Consider the following 14,083-nt stretch of genomic DNA (forward strand, 5'->3'; position numbering starts at 1 on the left):
TTGGTGCTACAACAACAGTAGGGAAAATGGCATAAAGGATGTGGAAACATTAAAATAAGAGTGAAATATCATATTGAACTTTTTAACACAAAGCACACTAGTAACAGCTTTCACGAGCAGCTGGGTTATTCACAAGAATGAGCTGCTGTCAGCAGCACTAAAGATTTTTTTCCCACAAACAGGTATCATCTTCACATTGTCAGATTAAACAGTCTAACAGAGACACAGTTTGAAACAGGGATATTCACTGCATTATATCAGGCTGTGATATTCTGGAATACCCAGTTTCACAAATTAGGAAGCAAATGTAACTCATATGATAACAGCTGTGCTGCTAGACCCAATGCAAGGTGCTTGTTGACTTTCAAAGCCCTGATCAACTTAAGTCCCAAATATTTGAAGGGATGCTTCTCTCCATATGTGCCAGCCTAGGCCTTGTGATGTGAAGGGGAGGAGATTATTGTGGTTTCATCGATAGGCATGGCTTACAACATAGCTCTTCAGGAAGGTTTTTTGCAGAAGGGCAGGCTGGATAAGGGAACTTCAAAAACACCTGCCACTGATTTGTACTGTTTGGGGGTTTTATGCTGTGGTTTTAATTTACCTTTAAGCTATTTCTGATGCACTTTTAGTGGAGTAGGAGAGCTGGAAAAAAGTTCACATCTAGCAACCAATGTGCCCCTTTGGTTTCAGATATTACATGGGGAGACGAGTCTAAAAAGCCCGGGACACAATTTTTACGGCCCTCTAGTGGCAATGGTGACTCGAAGTAATGTATTTAGTGGTAACTCTGAAAGTGTATACTCGATTCTGACCAAACTATGCCTCCTAGAGTACAATATGCATAAGGATTGTTTTTAATTTGCATTTATTTACAAATGCATTTCTATACTGCTCTCTCAAACTATCAAGGTGGTGCACAGAAGTAATAAAATAAAATAAAATAAAATAAAATAAAATAAAATAAAATAAAATACACCAACAAAATTTTAAAGCATTCAGATCTTTAAAATGACAGTCTACTCAAGAAAAGTGTGTTTATTACATTATTTTAATTAATTTATTAAATAACTAAAAATAAGATTCAGAACTTTGTTCTGTGAACCGCCCTAAGAACTCCAGGTATAGGGTGGTATATAAATTCAATATATAATAATAATAACAACTACTTAATAAACCTATTTAAAGGTGTACTTCCCCCCTCCAAACATAACAATATCTCTGTACTTCATATATTTCAAACCACTTCAAGTAGCAGAACATGTACTTTATTCATATACAGACAACTTCAGTCCAAATAATAGGAAGTCTATGAGTCTAGCATTAACCCAAGTTTCATATTAAGTACTCAGGTGCAAACCATGTTAACACAAACTAACTATGGTTGCATATCCACTGGCAAACGCTGGGAACAGGTTCAAAAGCCTGGCTCCCAATCTGTGCCAGCTATTGTTTGCAAGGAACTACTACATCTACACCAGGTCTTTGGACCAGGGAATACTATTCCTCTTGGATGAAACTTGTAAATAAACACTCATACCAAGAGGTAACCTGTGTTTTAAAACACAAATTGTCACTACGTATATACGCAAACCTCTAACGTGCTGCCTATCTATCCCTTCTAAACAAATTATAGCCCAAGATTCTGTAATTGCTACAGATTGGTCTTTGGCACAGGAGAACGAGCAAAATTAAAGAGCTGAAAAGTGAATGAAGCATATTAAAAAAGCTTAGATGAGGCTCCATCAAGATTATGCAAAACTAAGAAATCTTAATCCAACATAAAAAGGACAAGCAAGAATGCCAGATGTCTACTTTCTCTTCTGATAAACTAGCAAGAGGGAAAGTTTCTGAAATTAATGTTTTAGGCTGTTGTCGTCTGTTGACATTATATTTGCTAATCCCTAAGTGAAACACAAAGTTAAGTGAGTGGTTATTTAGGAAAAACAGAAATGAAAGGAACTGACAATTTGTTTAAAGTTTGGGGGGGGGGGGTTTAAGACAAAAAGTGCAAATAGACTGCAGGGCAAGAGTCTACTTGTTTAGACACCAACAGGGCAAGCAGCACAGGGGTGATGGTAGATTAAGTATTTAGGGGAGGTTGAAGAAAAGTTCGATGTATAAGGACTTTTTCTCTGGCCCTGTACACATGTTTGTTTTTCTAGGCCTTCACATCTATATTTCCCTCCCTTTATTTTATTGTTTTAACCTTTTTGATAAAGCTGTTGGTATTTCAGAACCAAAATTCATCCAATCAGGTAGTTTACTCAAAATTATCACTGAAACAATAATTCAGGCAAAGCTGTGACTAGCATTCAGTATTTTCTTTCACTTTTTTAATTTAAGCAATTATTAATAAGTCACCTTGTGATTTACTAAAAGGACCTTTGGGTTCTTTCCCTTTACATTTGAAAAGCTTAGCCTCATCTTTGCAAAAAGATTAACTTCTCTCTTTTCCTCTCACGAATGTAAACTGGTCAACTAATATGGAGTTTGGGAGGGGCGGGGGGGGGAGAAATGCAACTGTGTTAGAGGAAAATAATCACAATCTGGGAAGGCTCTGAGGCTGCCCTTTTGACTTATCAATTTCAGTAAGCAAAATTTCAATCAAGCCTAGATAAAATATACTAATCCTAAATAGACCAAGTTTGTCACCTACCACTTTCTATAAGCTGCTTACCATAGTGGGAGGGGGGAAAAAAAAGCTAAATTAAATGCCAAACAGTAGCAGACAGCACTTGTTTGGCTGATTAACTGGTAGACAAGCATTACAAATAAATCTGAGCATGGTCTGCAGCAAATTAAATTCCAGTGCTTTAAAGAACAAAGAATTTGTTGGGAAAGAGGATTAGCAACTTTACACCCAGGAATGCAGGTTTAATTTAATTGTTCCACAATCCAAGATTTAATATGCAAATATCATTTGGATATTTAATAGTGAATTTGACAAAGTAAGGAAACAATTCCAATATACAGCCAGGCCGCCTCGCTTCTAACTGTAATTATACACAATGGGGGAAAATGAAGCCTAGCCTTCCCCTGACTCCTCCACCCCCCCCATCTTTCATTACTAGGATTGGATTCTATTAACATTAATCAGAACAAGACTAATTAAAGGTTCAAAACTTTAAATATATAATTCTAATTAAAACTCTAAATAGTTGTATGATTAGAGTACTGTAGTTATAGTCTCACCTCAATGATCTTCTTGGCTTCTTTATATTTGCCGGTATTCAGGAAGGCGAAGAAGAGATCATACAGCATCATCATTTCACCTCTCTCTTGGCTTATGTAATCCATTGCTATAGGAACATTCATAAAAAGCAGATTAGGTTACCTGTTTAGAGTCAAAAGGAACATGTCACAAGGCAAATGGCTGAGTCACTGGACACCCATGCCATAGCATCATGTGATCACTTATAGCTAGATGATCTAATGACATGTTCACCTCTCCATCCATGCATCTGAATACCACTTTCTAGATGAGTTTGATTTTTACCATATCAGAAAGACTGGTCTTTTTCTGATGAAGATTTCTAGGGGGGATTTCATGAATTGTGGAGCTAAATATTCTTCAAGCACAGAACTGCACAGAGATTGGCCATCCTACTGAGTAGACCTATTGGAATCAATGGATTTAAGTTTGTTTTGTGAAGTCCTTGGGATATTATTGGTATCCCTCGTGCCCCCGAAAACTTTTAAATAATTCTTCTTGATCACAGGACATGGTTTGAACATGTGATTCCAAACATTACTGCTGTGACCCTCAGTAATAAATGGCTAAAACTTTGTTGGGTTAAGGTGTCCCCCTACCATAATGCAGGGCAAGAACAGAAGACAATCCCAATCCGTAATAGCAGCAACCAACCTTTCTGCAACAGTTCGGTGTTTCCCTTCTGTATTAATCTGCTCAAGACATCATGAAGTCTAGGAAAGCTGCCATACTTCCTATAGCAGTCAAACACAGCTTCCATGGCAGCTTCTATGTCACCCCTTAAAAGAAAATCCACAACATGTTAATAATAATGATAATGATAATAATAGTAATAGTAGTAGTAGTAGTAGTAATAATAATAATAATAATAATAATAATAATAATAATAATATTTATATCCTGCCCTCCCCAGCCAAAGCTGGTCTCAGAGCGGCTAACAACAGTAAAAATAGCACAGTTTACATAAAATCACAATTAACTGAAATACATTCTAAAATCAATTCAGAATCAAATTAATGGCAGCCATTGGGCTAGAGTTCTATGAGGATTACAGAAGGAGGGGGTCAAACTGTGCCTTGGCCAAAGGCCTGGTGGAACGGCTCTGTCTTGCAGGCCCTGCGGAAAGATGTCAAATCCCGCAGGGATTTTAGATGGAAGAAAAACAACAACGTATACAGCAAACCTCAGAAACAGTCACCTATCGTCCAAAAAAGGATCGAGGAGATAAAATGCATCCAATTCATTTCCTAACACTTCACCAGGAACCTCAAAAAGAGAATTATTTTGACTTTTGTACAATACACAAATTATTATAATCTAATTTTCATTAACTGACGGATCAAAAGAATGGTCACATATGAGTTCTCATATCTAGATGGCCCTACTTTATTATACAGGAAGCTCTTTGAAGCAAATATGAAGAAAGATCTAATCTGAATGATATGGGTCCACAGAAGCTGGGTGCATTTTTTTTAATGAACTCTGCTAACATTGAGTGTGAGCCCCTCTCATTCAACAACAACAACATTGGTCTAACCTATGTGTTTAAGAAAGCTGTTTATAAAACATTTTATTATATACTATGCACAGTTAGTTTTGATGATACTGAAAATTAAAAAGAATATTAGAAGCACAATTCAGTTTCTTCAGAAAAAGCTTATTTTAGCATTTTGAACTGACATTATATTGTGTTATGCCATCACATAACCAATACAACAAATTATGTGATTTTTAAAAAAAGAGAAGTCCATTCCATAACTATTTTTAGAAGGTATTCTAATTCTGAAAAATATTATGAAATTAAATACAAATTTAGAAGCGATTTTACTGCATTCCATACGAAACCATAAAAAAATGAGCCAAGCTTGAGGGATCGCTACCTTAACCCCTTTACTGAGTCCTGTTTACAGCGCATCTTCTGGCACCCCACAGAGTCATTTGAATTATTGTCATTTGGGGTGAAGACTAAATTACAGGTTAATTTCAAAACTGCAAGTGGATGATGCCGGCTAGATTACTGTCATACAAAAGAAATACTATGGTAGCTACCACAGATGGGTATAAAGCTTTATATAATCAGTGTTTTCTTCTGCTCTGGTTGCAAGTTCAGTTAACACCCATAGAAACAGCTTGAGAACTCCCAATAATTCCACCTAGGGTGCAATCAAATTTATACATTCAAGTTCTCAATGTTTATGCTCAGCTTCTGACAGTGACTCTGAAAAGAGCAATGGTACTGTTTCAGCTGCATTCCCACAGCCCTAAATTGCCTGTTTAGGTCAGAGCTATCAATAAATGAATGAATAAATTAGAATGCCAATCAAACAGACACATTAATAGTGTTCATGCTCCAGATATATATTTCTGAAGGTATTTAGCCTGTTTGCATAAAATAATGAGTCCTGGAAATGAACAGGGGTTAACGTACAAGTAGCCATGAATGTATGTCTAAGCATTTGTAAATGTTTTGCCAATCATAAACTCAATGTTTCACCTAGCGTTATGCAAACGCTACAATACAGTGGTACCTCGGGTTAAGTACTTAATTCGTTCTGGAGGTCTGTTCTTAACCTGAAGCTGTTCTTAACCTGAAGCACCACTTTAGCTAATGGGGCCTCTTGCTGCCGCTGCGCCGCTGGAGCACGATTTCTGTTCTCATCCTGAAGCAAAGTTCTTCACCTGAGGTACTATTTCTGGGTTAGCGGAGTCTGTAACCTGAAGCGTATGTAACCTGGAGCGTCAGTAACCCGAGGTACCACTGTACTACCACGGCTTCTGATGTCTGGTTTTCAAGAGATTGAAAAAAGCTAGTTCCATATCAACCAAGTTTAAGAAGCCAATTATTTTTACATAATGCAAATAAATTCAAGGGTGTGGATCAAAACTGCCATGTGTGCTTGTGAGGCGTTGATGCCACTCTTCTGACTACAACTGCTCCTGATGAGGGGACCCACCAAAAGGACCTCATGCAACACCAGGGGCTTCAACCAGGGCTGTGGGAAAACTGACAGAATTGGTGGTGCCCCTGTGGACAAGCAAAACTGCATGGGCCAATCACATTTGTTTGCAGCATACCTATAGAATGCAGCTATTACACATAAATTAGACAGGATCTTACAGGTCAGCCAATCTACCAAGAGGTTCCCTTGTTCAAAGCTCCACCCAAATGTGTGATATGCAGGAGATTCCTTCCAGAAGGCTTGCAAAGGAACACTTCCCACTAGACTACCTTTGGCTTATCAAATGAAGGTAGCTAAGCTAACCTTTGAAGCACAGAAACAGTGGTACCTCGGTTTTTGAATGTCTCTGTTGATGAACATTTCGGTTTTTGAACGTGTAAACTCGGAAGTAAATGCTTCAGTTTCCGAACAAGCCTTGGAAGTCGAACATGCCACACAGCTTCCGTATGGAGGAACTCGAATGGTCTTCCGGAATGGATTATGTTCGAAAACCGAGGTACCACTGTATATCTGATCTAAAAAGCTATCTTTAAGCTTCTATTTGACGTGAACTACTATCAGATTACATTTACTTTAAAGACACAGAATTAGAGCAATCAGCTAATAAATTCGAAACACAAAACTGAGCAGTTCACTAGACAATTGAGCTATTTCATCTATACTCATCTTGCTGTTCAATGTGGGCTTTAGAACACATGGCACTTTGCTGCTCTATGTAAACTGAATGGTGAAATCGTATCAAAAAGGAAATAATATCCCATTCCATTCTAACTTGCATGTCAGCTGCAATCATGTGTATTAGTCTCAACACACACATGATGTCATGACAGTCTTGACACAGCAAAACACATCTTAATTTGGATTTCTGTGACATAGAATAAATTTTATCCAGGAATGCCTGTGGACACGGTGGTCTTTTCCAACATGCACTGCTTTTAATGTAGATAGAGCTGAAGGAGGAAGTTGGAACAGTGACTGTCTTTCCCATTTCCTCTTTCCCTTTATGAACTTTTCAAGGATCAGGTTAATTCTACTGGATCCTAATTTTACCCAGATCCCTTGACAAAGCAAAGTATGTAACATGTGCTTATTTCCTTCCATCTCAGGGTGGGGTAGGGGAAGAGTGCGAGAAGTAACAGAGTGGTAGTACCTAAGGGACTCACTCAAAAATCAAAATGTGCCCACAGGCTTAAAAAGGTTGATAAGCCCTGGTCCAATCCTATGCAGGCATACACAGGAATAAATCTCATACGGCTAAATGGGTCTTATGCCCAGGTATGTGTGCTTAGGATAGAAGACAAAAACATTTTGCTTCAGATAAGAGTAAGGCGCAAGGTAACTATTCCAATCTTGCAAGGAGCCAATATGTGACTGCTCACAAAACTAGCTGAGATCTCAAACTGATTGAACAATAAATTATGTGTGGCCCTGAGTGGCAAGAAAAAGTAAAAAAATACAAGAAATCCTCTTGCTTAAAGGGTGCCACTTTCTCAACCTTACCTTCTTTACTTGCTATAAACAACTTTTCCAAACCTAGAAGCCTGCTTGATAAAAAAAAAAATACTCTAAATATTGATTTTAATTGGAATGAAGTGCTTCAGTGTTCTGCATAAAGTGTTAGTGAAGTGGCAATTTACCTAAGGGGTTTACTGATTGAAAAGCTCTCAAACCTGAAATCGCTAGAGAGGAAGAAATAAAAAAGGGGAGGGAGAAAGAGAAAAAAAGGGACCCTGGGAAAGAAAACCACAGAGAATGCCTCAAAAACAAATCCCTCTGCAAATCTGAAGCATATGTTAGTGTGGAGGGAAATCAATTCAGTAAGGTACAATCAGCTTAAAAAAATATTCTGTTAAGAGAACGGGGCTCTTGAAAGAGCTAAATGCCCCCCCCCCTTCCGTTCATCAGCTATAACGAGGAATTTTCAAGGAGACTGGTGTTGCAATTACAACTAATCCTCCCAAAAAAATTAACTGTGTTGAAGGCTTTGTAATTTCCCTAGGTACAATTTAGCTGTCACTTACTTTAAAATTTACTCAAACATGCGTTCCGAACAGCACTAACTTCACATGTCAAGTGCTTTCCAGCCAATTGAGTCTAAACTGGAAGTCGGTGTTAAACAACTGAATGATTAGACAAGATAGCTCATTTCCCTGCTCTTTTGTTCAGAATAAAATGCCACATTTACATTATCAGGCTCAACAGGATTTTCTGACAGAGGGAGAGAGAGAGGGGGGAAAAACTCTGGTGAACACTGTCCGTACTAAACACATGAAGCCTGTCATTTACCAATCATCCTTCAAAAAGCAATAGCAATGAATGTAACTTAATTACGACCCAATGATCCTTGACAAAAAAAATCATCTTATCACTGTCCTGTTCTCCTAGGGCAAATGAACCATTTCTGTCCTTTGGCACTGATGATGCAAAATTTCTAATTGCAATAATGGAGTAAGAGAGACAAACCTTTGCTTCACTCAAAAAAAAAAAAAGTGTGTTTTGAAGAGAAAGAAAACAATCTAGAAATAATGTGGACGTTTGAAATAAAGATGCAAAAAAGCTGCTGGGGGAGGGTGTTCAGAAAAAGCAGTGATTTTTAACAGACTGATGGGAGAAATCAACAAATTAATAAAACAACTTGCCATAATTTTTAATGAATAGCTATATTTAAACTTAGACAAGGGCTACAGAGACACAACACGTCTTAGAAAGGGGACTGCTAAAATTTTGAGTCCAGGGATTGTAGTGTATATGAATCCATAAGTCTCTTCAATGGACAGCAGGAGTTGTGATTTAATCAGTAACCCATTGAGAACTTACACTCCATTTCTAAGTCAAACTTCACCCAGCTAAATCAGTTGTTTTCACTTGTCTGAACTACAAGCAAGTTTAACATTTTGGCAGTGAGGAGGCTTTTCTCATTTTGTGCCTCAGAAAAAGATTTCTTAAATGGCTGAACTCAAATTATTCACTGTGCTTCAGGCCATGTCTTCCAATGACGTTTTTGGCAATGACTGTAAAAAAATTCACCTTATGCATTCAGAAGAAGAAGAAGAAGAAGAGTTTGGATTTGATATCCCGCCTTTCACTCCCTTTAAGGAGTCTCAAAGCGGCTAACATTCTCCTTTCCCTTCCTCCCCCACAACAAACACTCTGTGAGGTGAGTGGGGCTGAGAGACTTCACAGAAGTGTGACTAGCCCAAGGTCACCCAGCAGCTGCATGTGGAGGAGCGGAGACGCGAACCCGGTTCCCCAGATTAGGAGACTACCGCTCTTAACCACTACACCACACTGGCTATCACGTTGCTATCTTCTGTTATCTTTCTCAGTTGGTTTCATTTGCCCTCTGAAACATTATCATGTAGCCAAACCCGATGTGCTTTTTAGCATAATCTCATTTTTATATCCAGTGCTATAAAAATAAGCGTCGATACTCACCATGAAGTTCTTACAGTAAGTGCCACACTTTTTAACAACAAAAAGAGGTGCCAGTACTGTGTACCCTTCAGTACTCCCTGGAAAAAAAGCACTGTTTGTATCAGTGTTTCCCAAACTTGGGTCTCCAGCTGTTTTTGGACTACAACTCCCATCATCCCTAGGTCAGGGATGATGGGAATCATAGTCCAAAAACAGCTGGAGACCCAAGTTTGGGAAACTCTGCTTTATATGATCACCGACTGGCTGGGATCACTTGTGTAACTGAAGCACTGTCCTTGCCCTCAGTGACACCATCTTGTAACTAAATCTGATTCTGTTATCTCTCAGCGACATTACCATGTAGTCAAATCTGATTTGCTACTGAGCGTACAACTTACTACATGATCCTCAATTAGTTAGGATTTAGGAGGGGCGGGAATTTATACTAGAAACAAAACAAGCAAACCTATAAACTGTGGCCCTCCAGATGTTGTTGAACTTCCATCAGCCAAAGCCAGAAGGGGCAATGGTTGAGGAATGATGGGAGATTTAGTCCAGCAGCATATTGAGGGCCACAGGTTTTTTCTCTCTCTATCAGAAAAAGAATCACACATTAGAAGGGGGGGGGGGTGTATTCTTATACAAGGTTTTCATGAAATGTTTCTAATGGAATAATTCTCTGAAAACACCATATTTGGGAATGGGAATGTTTGACAGTGCCCTGTTTTTCTACCAAATAATGATTTTGTTTCAGTAGGTTTGATCCAACGACGAGAGCTTAAATGCAAGGAAAATGTGCCCATAATAACTCTTTCCACCTTTTATTGTATTCAGCCGCATAACACCTTATTGTAAATAATAACTGGGTGGTGTTTTTTTAAGTCTGTAACAATTAAAACTCCCATGTACAACACTTTTTGAAGTCCAGGTATTGAAGGAGAAGTTGTTGCACAAAGGTTTAGATTCCTAATGCTGAGATAAAATGGCTCCCCACAATGAAAGGCATGCTATTAGCAGTATGCTGAAAGAATAATACTTTAAATGTCTAAAAAGTTAATGTTGAGTAAATAGTACAACTTCCAATCTGAAGAACAACAGCAATTCTATAAAGAGCCATTATGAAAAGACAAGCAAAATGCTTTTCATTATGACAAATTTGATATTATATTGTGGAGATCCTGGAGGATCCAAAACCTCCAGTTGCCCTCCCTGGTCCTGGGTAACTGGGGATAAGCTACCTGCAGTTTCCAAAACCCTCAGGGCAACTTACAAAAATAGAAAGAAGGAAAAAAGAATATAATCAAGCAAGCCTGTGTTCTGGGGACACCCAGATTCTCTCTCTTCATCCCTGACTCTCAGCCTATGGGGTTTTGCAGGGTTCCATATTGTCACCCATGCTGTTTTGCATCTAAATGAAGATCCTGAGGAAAGTCATCTATGGATTAGTGACATCAATATGAAGATGACATTTCTCTCTCTCTATGTATATACCCATAATATGGGTGGTCAAGAGTTCTGTAGAGTTTATAATGTATAATGCTGTGTATAATGTTTTAGAAATAGTTACAAATGTCATTGTTGCATTTTATGGGCTTGACAGACAAAGCGCATGTAAAAATAAAAACAATAGATATTTTCCTACTTGTAATAAAGCAAAGTTTAGCTGCAAGTGAACCATGATAGCGTGTTTTGTTTGTCCCACAGAAATCTGTGGGAGCCGCTGAGTCTCCCCCTATCTCCACAGCTCTACCCCATTTCGAGAACCAAAAATTGGCACGTGTAATATACATGACTATCAAAATGCCATGTTAAAAAGGAAAAAATTGGGAGAGAATGTATACCACAGGAACCAGGGGTGTGTGAGAGAGACCTTATTTTCCCATATGGTTCTTGCTGGTGGGGGTGAGGCCTGCTCGTAACATGACTGCGAGACAGGCTTACTCCCCAATGCAACTTCATCCTAGTACGGTTTTCATTTTTTCCCCTGGGAGTAAATGACTGCCATCCATTTCCACCCCCTTGTGGCAAGATCTAAGACTGCAGGCAAGAATGTGACAAATCTGATGCTCTAACCACATTTGGCCATACATTCACCACACAAAGATCAGGAGTAGAATATTTGTGACAACTTTCTAATATAAAAAAATGACCAACATAACTGGGAATTGTTAGCTTGTAAAGCAATCTATGGCACCCTGAGAGTATTTAAAAACGAAATCCTATTTCAATACGTTAACAGATTGCCATTTATATTTTCCAGTCATAGACTTGCCAGAAGAGCTCTTCAAAATTGTTGTCAATATTATTGCTGAGGAAACTAGTGCCAGCAGAGGACTATCATCCAACCAATTCTCCAAGCAACCCACATAATACCTGGAGTATTTAATTCTATTGCCTTCAAGGGATCAAATCTCCAAACTCCATCTAAATTGCGTTTGCTCTTAGATTCTGTTGGACTACTTTAGGCATCCCATTCAAATTACATTCCACTAAAGGGTCCCACTGACTGACATTGCATTAACTTCCAAGCTAGCATTGTTAGGATCATAGTCTGAGGCAGACAAAAAGTGTACGCAGGAGTTTTAAAAAACAGTGGCACAATCACATAAAAAATACAGCAAAATTGAAACATTCTGTTTTGACAAGGGGAGATCACTACTTCTTGCAGAACACTGTACAGTGGTACCTCGGGTTAAGTACTTAATTCGTTCCGGTGGTCCGTTCTTAACCTGAAACTGTTCTTAACCTGAAGCACCACTTTAGCTAATGGGGTTTCCTGCTGCCGCCGGAGCATGATTTCGGTTCTCATCCTGAAGCAAAGTTCTTAACCTGAAGTACTACTTCTGGGTTAGCGGAGTCTGTAACCTGAAGCGTCTGTAACCTGAAGCGTATGTAACCCGAGGTACCACTGTACTAAATTGACACCTCCACAGAATTTTTTTGGGTGGCGATACCAGGGCCCAAGAGTAATTTTATGCTGGGGATGTGCTACTGTCCACTTGATCAAAATTCTCAAGAGACCTTGAGGAGAAGAATAAAATCAAGGAAGCCTCTACAATATGAAATGTTGTAATGTGTAACTTAAAGTACCTTCACACAAACCAGCTACATATGTGCTGGTCTGGACAAAGACGTAAAAGGTCAATATACCATTTAGGACTATGTCCTAGAACAGTTGGTCATCGAACTGACCAGAGATCCAGCAAACCTGGATCTAATCTTGAGGAGCACAAAGAACCTGAGTTGAGATGTAAGTGCTATCAAGCCTATTGGGATAAGTGACCATAGTGCTTATAAACTAAACATACATTTAAATGGACAATTGCCAAGAAAACTGCTCTGACTCTCACTGGATGAAGAACTCAAACTTGGACTTTGGTTTATGTCCAAATCTTTAATGCTGAAATCAGTATTGTTGTGTTTTTGTTTTTATTATGTATTCTGTGCTTTTATCTTGCATTTTTATGCTGTGAACTGCCTTGAGATCTTCGGATAAAGGGTGATATACAAATTTTAATAATCACAATCATAGGCAAGGCAAGGGGTAAATGCCACAGAAGGTACTGTATTTTTCGTCCCATAGGACGCTCTGTCCCATAGGACGCACCTAGTTTTTTTGGGGGGAAATAAAGGAAAAAATTTTTTCCTTTATTTCCCCCCCAAAAGCAGGTCGGGGAAACCGAACCAGGTCGAGGAATGGCGCTGCGCCTCCCTGCTGTCCCCCGAGCTTGTGGGGCTGGCCGATGTCTGCCTCAGGCAGCAGGCTGCTATCCGCAGCGTGGGGAGCCCTGCGGGGAACTCCTGCAGGGCTCTCCACACTGCGGATGTCTGCCCGGCACGCGGGGCGCTCTGCTCCAGGGCGCCCCACCCGCCGGGTGGCAGGCTGCTATCCGCAGTGTGGGGAACCCTGCAGGGAACTCCTGCAGGGCTCCCCACGCTGCGGATGTCTGCCTGGCACGCGGGGCGCTCTGCTCCAGGGCGCCCCGCCCGCCGGGTGGCAGGCTGCTATCCGCAGCGTGGGGAACCCTGCGGGGAACTCCTGCAGGGCTCCCCACGCTGCGGATGTCCGTCCGGCGCGTGGGGCGCTCTGCTTCAGGGACCTCCTGCAGGGCTGCCCAGGCTGCGGATGCGCTCCCGAAGCGCCAGGTGCTCTGCTTTCAGGGCGCCCGACGCTCCGGGAAGCAGGCTGCTATCCGCAGCCTAGATAGCACTGCGGGACCTCCTGCAGGGCTGCCTAGGCTGCGGATGTCTTCCTGAAGCCTGGAGAGCGAGAGGGGTCGGTGCGCACCGACCTCTCTCGCTCTCCAAGCTTCAGCGAAAGCCTGCATTCGCCCCATAGGACGCACCCAGATTTCCCCTTCATTTTTGGAGGGGAAAAAGTGCGTCCTATGGGGCGAAAAATACAGTAAATGGTAGTGCTAAATGCAAGCTAAGACATTGATCCAACAAGTTACATGCCCCAACTTTCTTTTGATGAGCAAGGTGAGCACAACCT

At 40.1% G+C, this 14,083-nt stretch overlaps 1 protein-coding gene across 1 annotated transcript in view; it reads right to left on the reverse strand.

The window, feature by feature from the left end:
• The window catches only part of LRPPRC (leucine rich pentatricopeptide repeat containing), a 116,112-nt gene that overhangs the window by 42,476 nt on the left and 59,553 nt on the right, over positions 1 to 14,083 (reverse strand). Inside the window, exons 24-25 of the mRNA XM_081854507.1 lie at positions 3,869 to 3,993; positions 3,196 to 3,302 (exon numbers count right to left, since the gene is read on the reverse strand). Of these exons, the coding sequence (XP_081710633.1) occupies positions 3,196 to 3,302; positions 3,869 to 3,993 (232 nt within the window). The remainder of the gene's footprint in view (positions 1 to 3,195; positions 3,303 to 3,868; positions 3,994 to 14,083) is intronic.

The sequence above is a fragment of the Podarcis erhardii genome (assembly GCF_964252035.2).
Source record: "Podarcis erhardii genome assembly, chromosome: 3".
NCBI classification, from domain to species: domain Eukaryota; kingdom Metazoa; phylum Chordata; class Lepidosauria; order Squamata; family Lacertidae; genus Podarcis; species Podarcis erhardii.